Below are 15,552 nucleotides of genomic sequence, written 5' to 3'. Positions count from 1 at the left end.
GTTTTGGTCTTCCTTTTTTACCTTCTTTTAGGTTTAGGAGCCAAGCCAGGGTTTAAACTGTCTTTGTAAGGTGAAGTAGCCAAGACACTGAAGTATCTCAACCTACCGCGAATGACTGTAGATTCTTAACCAAATTCATGTCCGGAGGACTTCAGAGGGGAAATAATATAATTGTCCATAAAACAAATTATCGGTCTCATGTTGCTTTTTCATTACATTATTTTAACTGAATAAACTTTTATATCAACCTTACACTAGAATTCTTTTTCTCTTATTAAATTTGTAGTTAGATGAACATTGTTGCAAGACGGAGTGATCTTTCCCTCTTATGAAAGTTAGTATCTCACTTTCGAAAGAGTTTAATTGTGGGTTATGTGTCTTTGCACGAAAACCCTTCGTGTCTTCGGGCAAAGAGGGTACTCCGTGTGAAGCATTTTTTGAAAAAGATTTAACCATGTGAACATTCAGGACTTTGCTGCAAGGCTGTCATATATGATAGAACAAACGGTAAAACCTTGTTAAAAAATCAAGTTGAAGCAAAACTGGTTCCTTGAAAAGTAAGGTGCAGGAAGTGAAAGAACTGTCATTACGCACAGTGCTTCCAGAATTCAGTTAAAAGACATTAAGTATACAAAAGTGAATGATTTTGATGCATACTTGTAAAGTGTGACATACATACCCCCTCCCCCCACAAAAAATTATTATTAATAATAATAATTAAAAAAAGGGAGAAAGGTCATATATGCAGGGGCGGATCCACCGTGCTGATTGCAGATTCGGTCGTACCCAGTAGCTTTTGTTCAAACTTTGTATTTGTATTAAAAAATCCAATGAATGTGTACAAATTATTAATTTAGACCCCAATAACTTATAATTTTAATCTTGAATCCATAAGGTTCAAATCTTAGCTTCGCCTTTGCATATATGCCCCTTTACTATGCAAAAAGGGTTAAATTTATCCTCCATTATACTATCAGTACAAAAAAACCCTTGTCGTTACATGAATGATTCAAATTATACCCTTCCTTCGTTTAGACTGTCCAAGGTGGAGACCTAATATGTGAAGTGGAAGCCATGTGGCATGCCACCTCACCGCCCCAACCCCTTCCCTCCATTTCTTCTCCCCCACTAGCATCATCAATACCACCATGAGCACCATCTTCACCATGGTGGCAATGTAGATTTGATCAGTCTGTTGATGTAAGGCCAATTTCCTCGTAGTTTTGGTCCTGCGTCATTTGCTTATTATTTCAGTTTTGGTCGTTGTATTATTTGACTGAACAATATTAATCTTTAATTTCTCGTCCAATCAGTAACGGAAAAACAAACGAGGACATCAAGTTAACTAATTTCACCACCATGTCTTCAACAAAATTTTCAAGACCCATGAATGATGAATCAAAATATTGAACAGAGCTCTCCCATTAAACCAAATTTGAGAAAACCCAAAACGTCTAATTTATATGTGATTACAACTTACATTAACGGAAAAATTGGAACTTCAGATAATTTATGTGTTTTTTTTGCTTTATATGAGGTGTAACATCCAATGATTTGAGGCACAAAAAGAAAACATCAAGATTCTTAAGCATGTAAAATCGACCTGTAACAGACACTGACAAGAGGCTATAAAACAGGAAATTCCACAGAGTTCAGTACCAATGCAATATTAAACAGAAACATGTGCTCTAATGAGAAAGAAAAGAAAAATATATGGAATGCAAATGGTGAACTGTAGTAACAGAGATTATATTTAGGCAGAGGCTTTGAACTTCTTAGTGATGGTAGCAATGTATTTCCCCTGATGAAGTTCTTGCTCCAATTCAAGCTCTGTAGGCTGTCTAGAGCCATCACCAGCAAAAGTTCCAGCACCATAGGGACTTCCACCTTTGATTTGGAGGTGGCGGTGGAAACAAATCAAAATGAACCAGCATTTTACCACCTCCACCGTCACCATGGTGGTAGTGATGGTTGAGCGGAGGGAGGTGCTTGTGGGGAAGAAGAAGTGGATGGGAGGGGTAAAATTGGTTGGGTGGTGAGGTGGCATGCCATGTGGCATCCACCTTATCAAATATCAGAGCTACATCAAATTGGTTCTCCACTTTGGACAGTCCTAACAAAGGAGGGCTATATTTGAGCCACTTGTATAACGGCAAGGCTATTTTTGTACCAATAGTATAACAAAGGGTATATTTAATCCTTTTTGCATAGTAGATGGGGTAACAATGACCCTTTTCCGTTAAAAAAATCAATACTTGTTGAGGACAAGTAGGGCCTTTAGCTACTTGTCCATCATATTAAGAATCAGCACATTCCTCCCGGAATTTCCCCAAGTGCTCAATAGCCATGTACTGAATTAGCATACTTCTTCTCGAATTTCACCAAAAAATCAAAAGCCTTGCACTGTACATTATGACTCCAATTAGTCGTCAGGTTTTCAATTTTCTCAAGTACCCCAGGCATTTCAATCCGCTGAGCACAATCTTTCTCTGTGCTGCAGCTTTCCCGGTCCCACCCTGCAGACCATGCTAGGCTGCATTGCCATAGGTTCATATGGTACCATTTCCTTGATGTCCTGATAAAAAAGTCACCTTCCGATGTTGTTATGACGATGCTTTGGTCAGAAAGGGTGTTGTTACTAGTTCAGCGCTACTTCAGTTTTTACATCCATCAACTCTTCAAGATAGTAGGCAGAAATATATACAGCCTAGTTGGAGGGAGAGATGCATCAAAAAGGCTCCTGATTGGTCATTTTAACTGCAGAAAACACCAACCAGAACATCAATCCTTCTATGTTGAACTCATGATAAGAAGCTATGACAAATATTACAATATCCTGCTTAACTCACTTGGCAAATAGACCTGACACACACTGATTCTTCCAGGGAGAAAAAATAAAGGAAGGGGGACTAAGAACATAATTTATAGTGGGAATAAGCTCATACATATACTTGAATACAATTGTTGTTGTGACAATAGATTATTGAATTGATCAGATCTTGGAACAAAATAATTCGGGCTACAAGCTTTCACATTCTAAAATATTCTGTGACATTGCATATGTCCATCAGAAGTTGCGCTCAACACCTAATGAAACAATTATCGCCCTGCTCTTCCTAAGCTCTCATAAAAATCTATTAATTCAGTAAGAGCACAATAGAAACTCTGATAGGTGTCTACATATAGCAGACAATGGACAGGAAACATAAAAATTTAACGGAAAAGGGCCAAATATACCCCTGTAATGTCAGAAAATGTTTAAATGTACCCCTCGTTATACTTTGAGTCCAAATATACCCCTGTCACTATAATATTGGTTCAAATATACCCCTTTTCCGTTAAGTTTGTCCAAAGTGGACATCCAATCCTATGTGGCATTGACAGTTGATGAGGTGGATGCCACATGACTTGCCACCTCAGCGCCCCAAACAATGTAGTGATGGAACACAACTTAAGAGTTATTAGACCATAAAACGAATTATCTGCTTTGCTCCAGGCTACTGCTCTAGTAAGTAAGATGTAGGGTAATTATCTGAGCCTTTTTCATACTCATTTTCTTCCTTGCAGTTTAGAGGACCCAACTAGGAGCTTCACTTAGAAATAATCAGTAATAGTATTAAAAAAACTAAGAAATTTAGGCACTTGAGTGAGTTGACACATAGAACGAACACGTGTCGCTGGACATCTGAAACACATGCTTTGGGTGAACATATATAACCACATTATCAAGACAGGAAATTTCCATTCTGACACCAAATGAGAGCAATATGCATGTCCTGTACTTTTGAGCCATTGTATCATGCTTTTAAGATAATCTTTAAATGCTTCAATTATTATCTATTCGACTTTATTATTTGTTGGTGAAACATTTGCAAGCTGAGATGTAAAGATGCGAAGAAGGATAATCTGCATAAGGTAAATTGGGAAAGCAGAAATTAACCAATTACCAATTATTGCCCGGATATTCAGATGAGCTTTCTTGGCAAAGTAGTTGAAAGAGGTTTACGTCACGATCCATCTATAATATGTAAAAGGCATAAATCATCTATCCTACTTGCTTGTTAACTGTAGTAACTTAATCAATACCGATCATTCATACACCTTCACAGTATCTTCAAAGCCAATGCAAGAATCATCTCGCTTCATCGCTAAGATGAGTTGATCTAGCATCTCATAAATCACAACAGAACAAGGATGAGACTTATCAGCAACGTAGAAGCTATGCGTTTCAGTATTAATGCTAATCCAACTACAACCAGGAAACTTCTTCAGCCCTTTGTCTTTCATCATTGTTCTCACCCGAGCAACAACATCCCATCTCTGGGAAGAAGCATATAAATTTGAAAGGGAAACATAATTTGAGGGGTTCTCAGGTTCCATCTGAATAAGAAATCTATATGCTAAATTTTGCACCTCACTATTTCCATGAATTGCAGAGGCATTCACAAGTGCACCCCATATACTAGGACCTGGTTTCACAGGCATCGACTTGATGAAATCCAATGCTCTATTGAACTGGCCTGCTTTACCCAACATATCCACGATACATGCACACATCTCCAAAGTTGGTTCTAAATCATAATCATTTACAGCAGAATCATATATCCGGATGCCCTCATCGACCAACCCTGATCTAGCACAAGCAGAGAGAACTCCAACAACCGTAATCATATCTGGTTTGATCCCATTTTGAATCACTTCCTCATACAAAATGATGGCACCCCGACCATTCCCATGTAAGGAGTAAGCAGAAATCATTGAACTCCACGATATTGCATCCTTAGTAACACAATGAAATTCAAAGACTCGTCGTGCACATCTCACAGATCCCGACTTAGAGTACATGTCGATTAAAGCATTACAGAAAGACACTTCATGATTCAATCCTCTCCTAGTTGAAAATGCATGAATCTGTTTTCCACCTTTCAAACGATCAAATGAACAACAAGCAGGTAGGATACTGATAAGCGAAACCTTATTGGGTTCTACTCCTTCCACTTGCATGTCTTTAAACAGTACTAAAGCTTCATCAAAATTCCCATTCAGCACATAGCCATTGATCATTGCCGTCCAAGCAAAAACATTTTTATGCTTCAACCTATCAAAAACCCGCCTCGCCAATTCAACCTTGAAACTTTTCGAATACATATCAATCAAACAACATCCTAAGTGAACATCAGAACAAACAACGAAATCCGACTCTAAACCAGTCTTCACAATATAACAATGCAGCTCTTTTCCATAGTGCCAGTACTTCTTCACCTCTCCACACAAAGAAAGAAGTGTTGAAACCGTAAATGCATCAAATTTCCAACCTTCAATCTGCATATCCTTCACAAAATCCCATAACTTATCATCCAAAACTCTCTCTTTTTCACCCGTATATCCTGAAATTACAACATTAAACGACGAGATATTCCTCTGCGGCATTTCATCAAACACCTTCAACGAATCTTGAAACACCCCACATTTGCTATACAAAGACATGAACGAATTAGCAACAACAGTATCTAAAACAACCCCATTTCTCACACACTTCCCATGAACAATTTTTCCAGAAACAATATCCCTTAATTCACCCAAAATTTTCACAATACCCGAAATGGTAAACTCATCAGGAGTGACTTCACTTCTACACATTTGATTAAAAAGCTTAATACTTTGTCCAAAGAACTTATTTTTAGCATACCCATTAATCAAAATATTCCAAAGATATAAACTTTTATGTTTAAAAGTGTCAAAAACAAGCTGAGAATCAACTGGGTTTTGGCATGCAAAGTATGAGGAGATGAGGTTAGTTGCTATAATGGAGTCTTGGTCAAGTCCAAGGTGAATGATTTGGGAGTGTAGTTGTTTCGTATATTTGAGAGATTGAGATTCAATTGAAAGTTGAAGTAAGTCAATGAAATTAGGAGTTGAAGAAGTGTAAAGACGTTGAGATTTGGTTGAAAATTTCAAGATTTTGCTTGCTGAGAAGATTATCATTAATATTGAGATTAAAAATCAAAGGGGAATATAGAAAAATATATTAAAGATTTTGAGGTATGATTGAAAATACTAATTTACCGTTTCATAGTTCCAATTTGGTTTAGAGAAGGCGCGGGAAGATGATTAACTAAAGTGTATGCACATTCGGGCAGAGCTATGAGAAATTGAGGAGAATTGAGATAACAGAAATTTGACATGTCCTTCTTTTTCTTTTTCTGTTTTTTCTTCATTCTCATTCTTGCTTTTAATAGTTTGATTAAGATTTAATATCCACGATCCGCCTAAATTATACAACTTTTGTCAAGTGGCTATCGTTCCCAAAAATTCCTGAACAAAACTCAAGAGCGTGTGAAAGCTTATATGGCACTATGTGTGTAATAAATCGCCCGATAGTATGTGAAGGCTAAAAAAAGCCATTAAAATAATGTCTCTAACAGCTAATTAGCCATTCTTTTTTAAAATTCACATTTCCTTTTATTTTCGCCTCCTTTTCTTTATATTTCACCTTTCTTCCTTATTTTTTTTTTACCTTTCTTCTCCATTTTTTCACCTTTCTTCTCCATTTCTTCATTTGAATCCATAAGAAATTCTCTCTCTTGTTATTTCTGATTTTATTACTTATCTTTCTCGTTTTATCCATCCGTCATTTCTTACCTAAATTTATTTGAAAAAAGGAATACTCTTTCAAGTATTTGCAGAGCATGACGTTTCATGCCTTTCAAGAAATTTGGGTATAAAGAATAGACAATGCAATCGAGGTTAGAACCAAGATTAATGGAGAAAATCGCTACTGAGAGATTAGTGTAGCCATTCTCCGATAAGAGCACAGAGAAAATGAGTTTTTTACATTTACCTACTAGTTTTAATCCTAGCCCTCTTTTTATTTTTTATTTTTACCATGTAATTTTTTACAATGATATAATAAAGAGTATTAAAATCTTAATTAAGTATGTTTTTGAGATTAAGATAAGTATTCACGTAAATTGCCACGTGGCAGATTTTAAAAATAATTCGGAGAGCGTATTACACGCACTAGTAAGAATACAGCGAGAGGGTTTTATTATGAAGGAGAATAGAGTTCAGGGGGTTTTCCGGGACATGTGATAGTTTAGGTAGGCAACTGACAAAGGTTGTATAGTTTAGGCAGGTTTAAGAGTATTAACTCTTTGATTACCGTCTAATCTTTTTCCTTATTTTTGTTGCATGGGGATGTGAATACTCATCTATGTTCTAAAGGAAAAAGTCCAAATTTACCCCATTACTTTTGGATATTATCCACACTTAACCTCTATTATAACATTTGGTCAAATTTACCTCTACCATCAGTAAACTTTTAAAATTTTCCCTCAGTCCGTTAGGTAACCCAAAATCTCCCAAATTCCTTTATTTAAATCACTTATTCTTTTTCTTGATCCATTATTTTCAGAAATTACTGTTAATATGAATGCCAAAGGTACTAAACTATACAAATTATTTATGGATATTTTTAGGTACCATTGCACCCACTTCTCTTCTTGTCATAATGGTTTTGGAATCGATTTAAATCTTTTATAATTTTTCAGTCATATACACATCGTAAAATTTTGTGGGTCTATTTGTTATGTATTATATGCGGTTGCTCATCATGTATGTACATATACATTCGAATATATTTTGTAATTGGTAATAAAGGGTGAAAAGTACATATTTTGAGTGTGTTTGTCTATTAATTCTTGTGTGAGTTGTGGGAGTTCACACTACTTTTGAAGTAGAAATATGCTCATTACGTGTTTCTTATGTGTAAAAACGAACTTGCACGAAAAAGTATCAAATAGGAGAAAAATTGGCGAAAGAAAAGCTAAAGATAGAAATCTGGGACAACGAAGCGAGGTTAGCTTCGCTAGAACGAAACCGGAGTAGAAAAAATCAGTTTTAAAATACACCGTGATCCTATGACCACCCCGGTACCCATACATAACCCACAAAAATGTCTACGGAGCCTCTAAGGATACAAAACACCAAATGACAATGCCGGCAACAAGGCCCCGGCTATACCTCAAAATATGAAAATTTGTATAAGAGAAGAACTACAAAACCCCTAAGAGAAATGGGGGCTCACCAAGATTGTAGTGGAGAGAGAAAGAGAGCACCACTATCTGCGATCGGCGCTATCAACGACGGAACCACCTACATCCATTCAAAGATGTAACACCCCTGGCAAAAGGGACGTTAGTACTATCGAATAGTACTAGTATGTAAGGCAAACACAATTCTTAATAGGATGAACAGTGATCAAATAGAAGGCAGTTATAACATCAACAAGTACTTCATAGTATTACAAGGAAAAACACCAAATAAGGTTCACATAGTTCTGGTTAAGTCTTTCCATTCCTTTAGGTTAATGTTCTTTAGTGCCAAGTGCCATAACTGATAATACCACTATGATTTTACACATAGTCCGGTCTCGGTCCGACCGGCTAAGCCATCCCAAGTGAGACACATCCAAATCCACAATGATAATCAGAAATCCAATGTAAATGCCACCATGTGTATAGCATAGCGTCCGATTTCGGCCCGATCGGCTAAGCTATCTCACTTGGGACATAACCTCTTTCAATTCTTTCTTAGTTCACATTTCTTTCCATTTTTCCATTACATGGCACAACACACCTCTTTTATTAATTAATTCATGGCACTTGGATACATTTTTATAAGTCAAGTCTTCCCCTTATTTATTCGTTTATATAGCTTCATCATCCATGTCGATAAAGGCTATCATATAAGGCATGCGCACATGAGGAAAGAAAGAACACTTGAAGAACATAATCACATTTTTCAACTAGCATGGTTTCAGGGTAAACACATAGAACAATTTGGAACAAAAATTTGTCAACCCAACACATTAATGCAATCCATCTAGCATGATCAATTCGAAACTCACGCCAACTATTTGAGGACTAAGAATTCAACACTAAGAAGAACAGGGTTAGCCATACATACCTTAATAGAGCTTTCTCTTAAATTCTTACATAAATTCCGAAACTCTTAGCCACTTCAATCTATTTTATGAGAATTACAAGTTGGACCAACAATTAGAGAGATAATCGAGATTCTAGCTCACTTGAGCACATTATCAAACAAGTGGGCATTATAAATTTTAAGGTCTTTTTGTGAAAAATCCTATCACCCTACACCCCATTTGTTACATTCTTAGTTTACAATCTCCCCATACCCTTTTATCATACATGCATGCAAGATCATCAACCCTTATACCCATGAACCTATTTGTTAATTACTTATTTTAGTAGGAATTTCGAAATCAAAGGTTAGAGCACAAGTTCTTACCTCTTAGGATGAAAGCCTAGTACTTTTACTTGATAATCTTCAAGGATTTGGGCAAGGATTGAGTAGAGGCTTGGTGAGGATCACTTTCTCCCTCTAGAACTCTTTCTCTCACTCTAAATGTAGTAGAAATTAGCTCAAGAGGGTCTAATGGGGTATTTTTAACGGAATGGGGTCGGGTTTTAAAAATTAGAAAATAGGAGCCCCGACTCAATCTGCAGTTGCATATGCGACCGCGTAACTGATATGCGACCTGCAAAAGGGAACGCAAAAGTGGCCCTCAAAACTGGAATACTCTGCTCTGGTATGAGACCAATATGTGGTCTGCATACCTGTTCCGCGGTCGCATAATGCACTGCAGAACTGCCCTATGCAAAAATCCCAAGGAGGTTATGTGACGACTATGCGACCCGCATATCGTTTATGCGATCGCATAATTGGACACATAGTTGTCCTCAAATTGGTTAACATACTGAATTACTACGCAGAAGATATATGGCCCGTATTGTTATTATACGGCCACATAATGGGCCGCAGAAATGCAGTCCTCTGAAAAACATTTTTCCTTAACGTATTCTTAACTTGGCACTACAAGATTTTGGGTTTTTGGGTAAAAATTTCACGGGGACTTACATCCTCCCCCGCTTAAGATCATTCGTCCTCGAATGTGGAACAAGGTTCACTTATCAACACCTTATGCAACTTCAGCTCCACACCACGCACCAACAACCCCCAAATTTGACTAACTCTCTAGATTTCTGAAAATTTTGCTAGAGTTTCCTTTGTATCTAGTCCTATCCACCTGCCAGAGAGCCACCGAAACACACCTTAACAACATATATTTGATCAAATAACATGACAAAACACATAACAACACCAACTGAGGCCTCATGAAGGACATATAATTGAAAAGGAATGTCTTTATATTAATTAAACAAGTAACACAAAAATGAAGGGGAAACAACTTCATAGAACTATTACATGGTTATTCAAACAGATAGGGGTACTTCTCTTTCATTTCATTCTCAGCTTCCCAAGTAGCTTCTTCGACTTGCTGATATCACCATAATACCTTTACAGATGCAATCTCTTTGTTTATCAACTTTCGGACCTGTCTATCAAGAATAGCAACTGGACCTCTTCATATGACAATTCTTCACTAACCTCAAGGGTCTCAACCGACACAATAGCGGACGGGTCTCCAACTACCTTTTTCAACATGGACACATGGAATACCGGGTGCACTTGCGACATTTCAGGTGGTAGCTCGAGCTTGTACGCTACCTGACCTATCTTTTGAATGATTCTATATGGTCTGACATACCTCGGGCTCAATTTTCCTTTCTCCCCAAACCGTATGATACCTTTCATGGGGGATACCTTCAAGAATACCCAATCATCTTCCTTGAACTCTAAGTCTCTGCGATGAATATCCGAATAGGATTTCTGTCGACTCTGAGCAGTTTTCAACAACTCCTTTATAATTTTAACCTTCTTCATAGCTTGATGCACATGGTATGGTCCTATCAGCTCAGCTTCTCCAACCTCGAGCCACCCAATCGGCGACCTACATCTTCTACCATACAATGCCTCAAACGACGCCATCTGAATACTGGCATGTAAGCTGTTGTTGTAAGAAAATTCTATAAGCGGCAAATGGTCATCCCAACTACCCTTGAGGTCAAGCACACAAGCACGCAACATGTCCTCTAGTGTCTGAATAGTCCGTACTGCTTGCCCATCAGTTTGTGGATAGAAAGCTAACCTGCGTACCCAAACCTTGCTGAAATTTCTTCTAGAACATAGCTGTGAACTGTGCCCCCGATCAGAAATGATGGAAATGGGAGTGCCATGAAGCCTTACTATTTTTTTAATATACAATTGAGCATACTGTTCCGCAGTGTCGGTGGATTTAACTGGTAAGAAGTGCGCTGATTTCGTGAGTCGATCCACGATTACCCAAATTGAGTCAAACTTGCGCGGAATGTGCAGTAATTCTACCACAAAATCCATATTGATCATTCCTACTTCTACATTGGAATTTCTATGCTTTGAGCCAATCCTCTGGGCCTTTGATGTTCGGTCTTCACTTGCTGACAGTTCGGACATTTTGCCACAAAGTCCGCCACATCCTTTTTCATGTTGTTCCACCAATAAACTTCCTTAAGATCATGATACATTTTTGTAGAACCTAGGTGTACGGAATACCTGGAAGTGTGAGCCTCTGCCATGATCCTTTCCCGAAGACCATCCAGGTTTGGAACATATAGTCGCCCCTGGTATCATAATGTACCGTCTTCCATGCCAAGAGAAAAAGCCATAGTCTTGTGTTTATGAATCCCTTCCTTCAGTTGTACCAACACTGGATCATTGTATTGCTTTTCCTTGATCTCTGCCACAAGCGATGATTCTGCCCTATTCCGCACAATCACTCCCCCTTCGCTAGAGTCCACAAGACGAACTCCCAAACTGGCATATCGGTGAACCTCTCTGGCTAAGGGCCTTTGATCTGCCTCCAAGTGAGCCAAACTACCCATAGATTTCCGACTAAGAGCGTCTGCCACCACATTAGCTTTCCCTAGGATGATACATAATGTTGATGTCATAATCTTTGAGCAACTCAAGCCACCTCCTTTTCCTCAAGTTCAATTCCTTATGTTTGAAAATGTATTGAAGGCTCTTGTGGTTCGTGAATACATCCACATGGACTCCATACAAATAATGACGCCATATTTTTAATGCAAAACCACCGCCGCCAGTTCTAAGTCGGAGTTGGGTAGTTCTTTTCATAATTATTAAGTTACCTTGAAGCATAAGCTATGACCTTACCATGTTGCATTAATACACACCCAAGACAGATCCTTGGCAACGGGTACTTATTTTTTATTGTGACTTTGTTGAGTTGGCGGTAGTCAATACATATTCGCAACAACCCATCTTTTTTTTGACAAAGAGAACCGATGCGTCCCAAGGTGACACACTCAGTCTGATGAAACCCTTCTCTAGCAAATCCTTCAGTTGTTCCTTTAGCTCTTTTAATTCTGCCGGCGCCATTCTATAAGGTGGAACGGATATAGGTTGGGTGCCTGGAATCATATCAATCCCAAAATTGATCTCCCTATCTGGAGGAATCCCAGGGAGCTCGTCCGAAAACACACCGGGGAATTCGTTCACAATTGGTAAAGATTCAAGGGTAGGCACCTCAGTAGTGGTGTCCGTAACTCGGACCAAATGATAAATGCACCCTTTCCTAATCATCTTCGTGGCCTTAAGGTAAAAAATAAACCTACCTTTTGGCATAACATTATTCCCCTCCCACTCAACAGCTGGCTCGTTAGGAAACTCAAGCCTCATGATCCTAGTTCGTCATTCGAGTTTGGCAAATCATGAATAAAGCCAATCCATTCCCATTGTTACATCAAAATCAATCATTCGTAGTTCGATAAGATCGACCATGGTATCCCGGCCATGCACCGTGACAACACAATCCTTATAAACTCGTGCGGCCGTAATAGACTCGCCAACCGGAGTAGATGCAGAGAACAACTCATGAAGCTATTCCGGTTCTATCCCGAAGCTTGTAGCAATATAAGGAGTAACATAGGATAAAGAAGACCCGAGATCAATAAGAGCATACACGTCATGAGATTGAACAGTCAATATACCTGTAACAACATCTAGGGAAGCCTCTGCACTCTGACGACCACTCATAGCATAGAACCGACTGGGTCCTCTCGAACTCTGTGCACCACCCCTAGCTGCACCTCGCCCGGTAGGTGCTGGAGAGCCTCGAGCTGGGGGGTGTGCTGAAGATGTAGCAGCTGTAGGACTGGATGACTGAGTTGTTCCCCCACCTGCCCCCTGGCGGGATGCACAACAATCCCTCTGAATATGGACTCTCATCTCGCATTCACAACATACTGGCATGTCTAGGTAGCAGACTCCCGAATGTGTCCTCCTACATTTTGGGCATGAGACCCTCTATTTTTTCTGGGATCTCCCTCCCGATCGGCCCTGATAGTGGGACCCCCTGCTGCCTTAGCTGGGCCTAAAGTGACTCCCCTGCTGCTGGCCGTGCCCTGATGGCGGTGCATTGGCCGAAGACTGAGCATAAGACTGGGATGACCCTAATGATCATCCTCGAAAAGCTGATCTCCCGCCTCTGAATGAATCCCCAAGGTTGCCCGTTGATCGGGCCCTGTTATTACCTTCTCGTTCCATCCTATGCTTTAACTTTCGAGCCTCGGTAGCTTGGGCAAAGGCCACCATCCTTCCATAGTTCATGTCAGAATTTAGAGCAGCTGTGGTAGCTTTATTGATAACCAAAGGTCTAAGGCCCTGCACAAATCGACGCCCCCTAGCCTTCATAGTCGACATCATGTAAACAACATACTTTGATAGGTGCACAAACTCTATATGATATTCCCACACACTCTTACTTCCCTATTTAAGGGTCTCAAACTCCGCAACATGGGCTGCCTTAGTCTCGGTAGGCAGGAAATGGTCTATGAAGGCATCCGCAAACTCACTCCATCTCACCGGAGGGCAGCCTTCCTCACGGGAATCCTCCCACATCTCAAACCAGGAATATGCCACCCCTTTTAGACGATTGGAAGCCAACTCCACTCCCTCCGTCTCAGTAGCATGCATAACTCGAAGAGTCATATGCATCTCATCAATGAAGTCTTGAGGGTCTGCTCCGGGATTAGTACCTGTGAACACTGGAGGGTCTAACTGAAGGAACCTATTTACCCTAGAACTAGAAGAATCCCCTTGCAAGCTAAATGAGGTGGTTGCAATATTTGACCTTTGTGCCTGAGAAGCTACTAACTAAGTCAACATCTGAATAGCTCCTCTAAGATCCCCATCAGAAAAATCGGAACCAGAAGCTGGGGATGGAGCAAGCATATCGGCGGGAGGGATGGTGGTACCTTCCGTAGGTGTAGGAACTGAAGTAGCCTTCTCTAGGGTAGAAGAACCAGGCAAAGTGATATCAGGGTGATTATCCTCATCCGCAATATCAAGTAGGGTATCATCAGCCACTCCTGAGGTGGCATTGGCTTCTTGGCCAATTCTCCCTTTCTTCTTAGGTGCCTTTTACTGAAAGATAGAACAATGCACGAGTTAGCGGAAAACAACTTCACATCCCGCTCTAACGCCCGATATAGAACAACAATGAAGGGTATTATTCCTAAATGTCTAAGTATCCCCCTACTTATAGATGTGGTCGACAACACACCGATAATAAGGGCTCTACTAGACACGGCTTCGAGACATCCTAGGACGCTTTAAAACCTTAGGCTCTGATACCAAGTTTGTCATGCCCTAATCCTTAGGGAACGCGACAAACGTGCGACTGAGTGAACCCGGTTGAGTGAGCCTATCAGCCTATCCTACCCGACTCATTCAATATCCGAAAAAGTAATGCATCGCCAATTGTTAAACACGGGGAAGAGTTGTTATATAAATGTATAAACGTTGCAAGTTATATTTTTACGTAAATACAACATGCTATAGTTAAGTTTCCCAAAAGTACATACAGTTGACAATATATTGAAAAAGAAAGTTTCAAAATACACCGTGATCCTATGACCACCCCAGCACCCATACATGACCCACATAAACATCTACGGAGCCTCTAAGGATACAAAAGACCAAATAACAATGCCGGCAACAAGGCCCCAGCTATACCTCAAAATATAGAAATTTGTATAAGAGAAGAACTACAAAACCCTTGGGAGAAATGGGGGCTCACCAAGACTGCTGTGGAGAGAGAAAGAGAGCACCACTATCTGCGATCGCCGCTATCAACAATGGAATCACTTACATCCATTCAAAGATGTAGCGCCCCCAGTAAAAGGGACGTTAGTACTATCGAATAGTACCAGTATGTAAGGAAAACACAATTCTTAATAGGATGAACAATGAACAAATAGAAGGCAGTTATAACATCAACAAGTACTTCACAGGATTACAAGGAAAAACACCAAATAAGGTTCACATAGTTCTGGTTAAGTCTTTCCATTCCTTTAGGTTAATGTTCTTTAGTTCCAAGTGCCATAACCCATAAGGCCACCGTGATTTTACATGGAGTCCGATCTTGGCCCGACCGGCTAAGCCATCCCAAGTGAGACATATCCAAATCCACAATGATAATTAGAAATCCAATGTAAATGCCACCATGTGTACAACATGGCGTCCGATCTCGGCCCGATCGGCTAAGCCATCTCACTTGGGACAAAA

General features: G+C 39.6%; 2 protein-coding genes across 2 annotated transcripts; both read right to left on the bottom strand.

The window, feature by feature from the left end:
• Positions 1-1,569: 1,569 nt before the first annotated feature.
• On the bottom strand, positions 1,570-6,311 carry LOC104216624 (pentatricopeptide repeat-containing protein At5g27110-like). Its single transcript, XM_009766719.2, has 2 exons — positions 3,948-6,311; positions 1,570-2,757 (listed from the first exon to the last, which is right to left on the bottom strand). Exon 1 carries the CDS (start codon positions 5,983-5,985, stop codon positions 4,090-4,092), a length of 1,896 nt encoding a protein of 631 aa, XP_009765021.1. The 5' UTR covers positions 5,986-6,311; the 3' UTR covers positions 1,570-2,757; positions 3,948-4,089.
• Positions 6,312-10,294: 3,983 nt separating this feature from the next.
• Positions 10,295-12,567, bottom strand: LOC138868426 (uncharacterized). The gene is made up of 5 exons (XM_070145980.1): positions 12,243-12,567; positions 11,667-11,887; positions 11,518-11,585; positions 10,474-11,074; positions 10,295-10,363 (listed from the first exon to the last, which is right to left on the bottom strand). The coding sequence occupies exons 1-5, from the start codon at positions 12,565-12,567 to the stop codon at positions 10,295-10,297; spliced, it is 1,284 nt and encodes a 427-aa protein (XP_070002081.1).
• Between the last annotated feature and the right edge of the window lie 2,985 nt (positions 12,568-15,552).

This window comes from Nicotiana sylvestris, chromosome 1, assembly GCF_000393655.2.
Source record: "Nicotiana sylvestris chromosome 1, ASM39365v2, whole genome shotgun sequence".
NCBI classification, from domain to species: domain Eukaryota; kingdom Viridiplantae; phylum Streptophyta; class Magnoliopsida; order Solanales; family Solanaceae; genus Nicotiana; species Nicotiana sylvestris.
Note: the sequence above shows the minus strand (reverse complement) of the source record. Positions and strands in the feature narration are given on the sequence as shown.

Coding starts and splice junctions, on each gene's coding strand:
- LOC104216624 (XM_009766719.2), bottom strand. CDS start 5,985: ATGATAATCTTCTCAGCAAGCAAAATCTTGAAATTTTCAACCAAATCT.
- LOC138868426 (XM_070145980.1), bottom strand. CDS start 12,567: ATGATTAGGAAAGGGTGCATTTATCATTTGGTCCGAGTTACGGACACC. Junction 11,586..11,666: donor AATACAATGATCCAGTGTTG/GTACAACTGAAG, acceptor TTATGATACCAG/GGGCGACTATATGTTCCAAA. Junction 11,075..11,517: donor GCAGAGGCTCACACTTCCAG/GTATTCCGTACA, acceptor TTGGGTACGCAG/GTTAGCTTTCTATCCACAAA.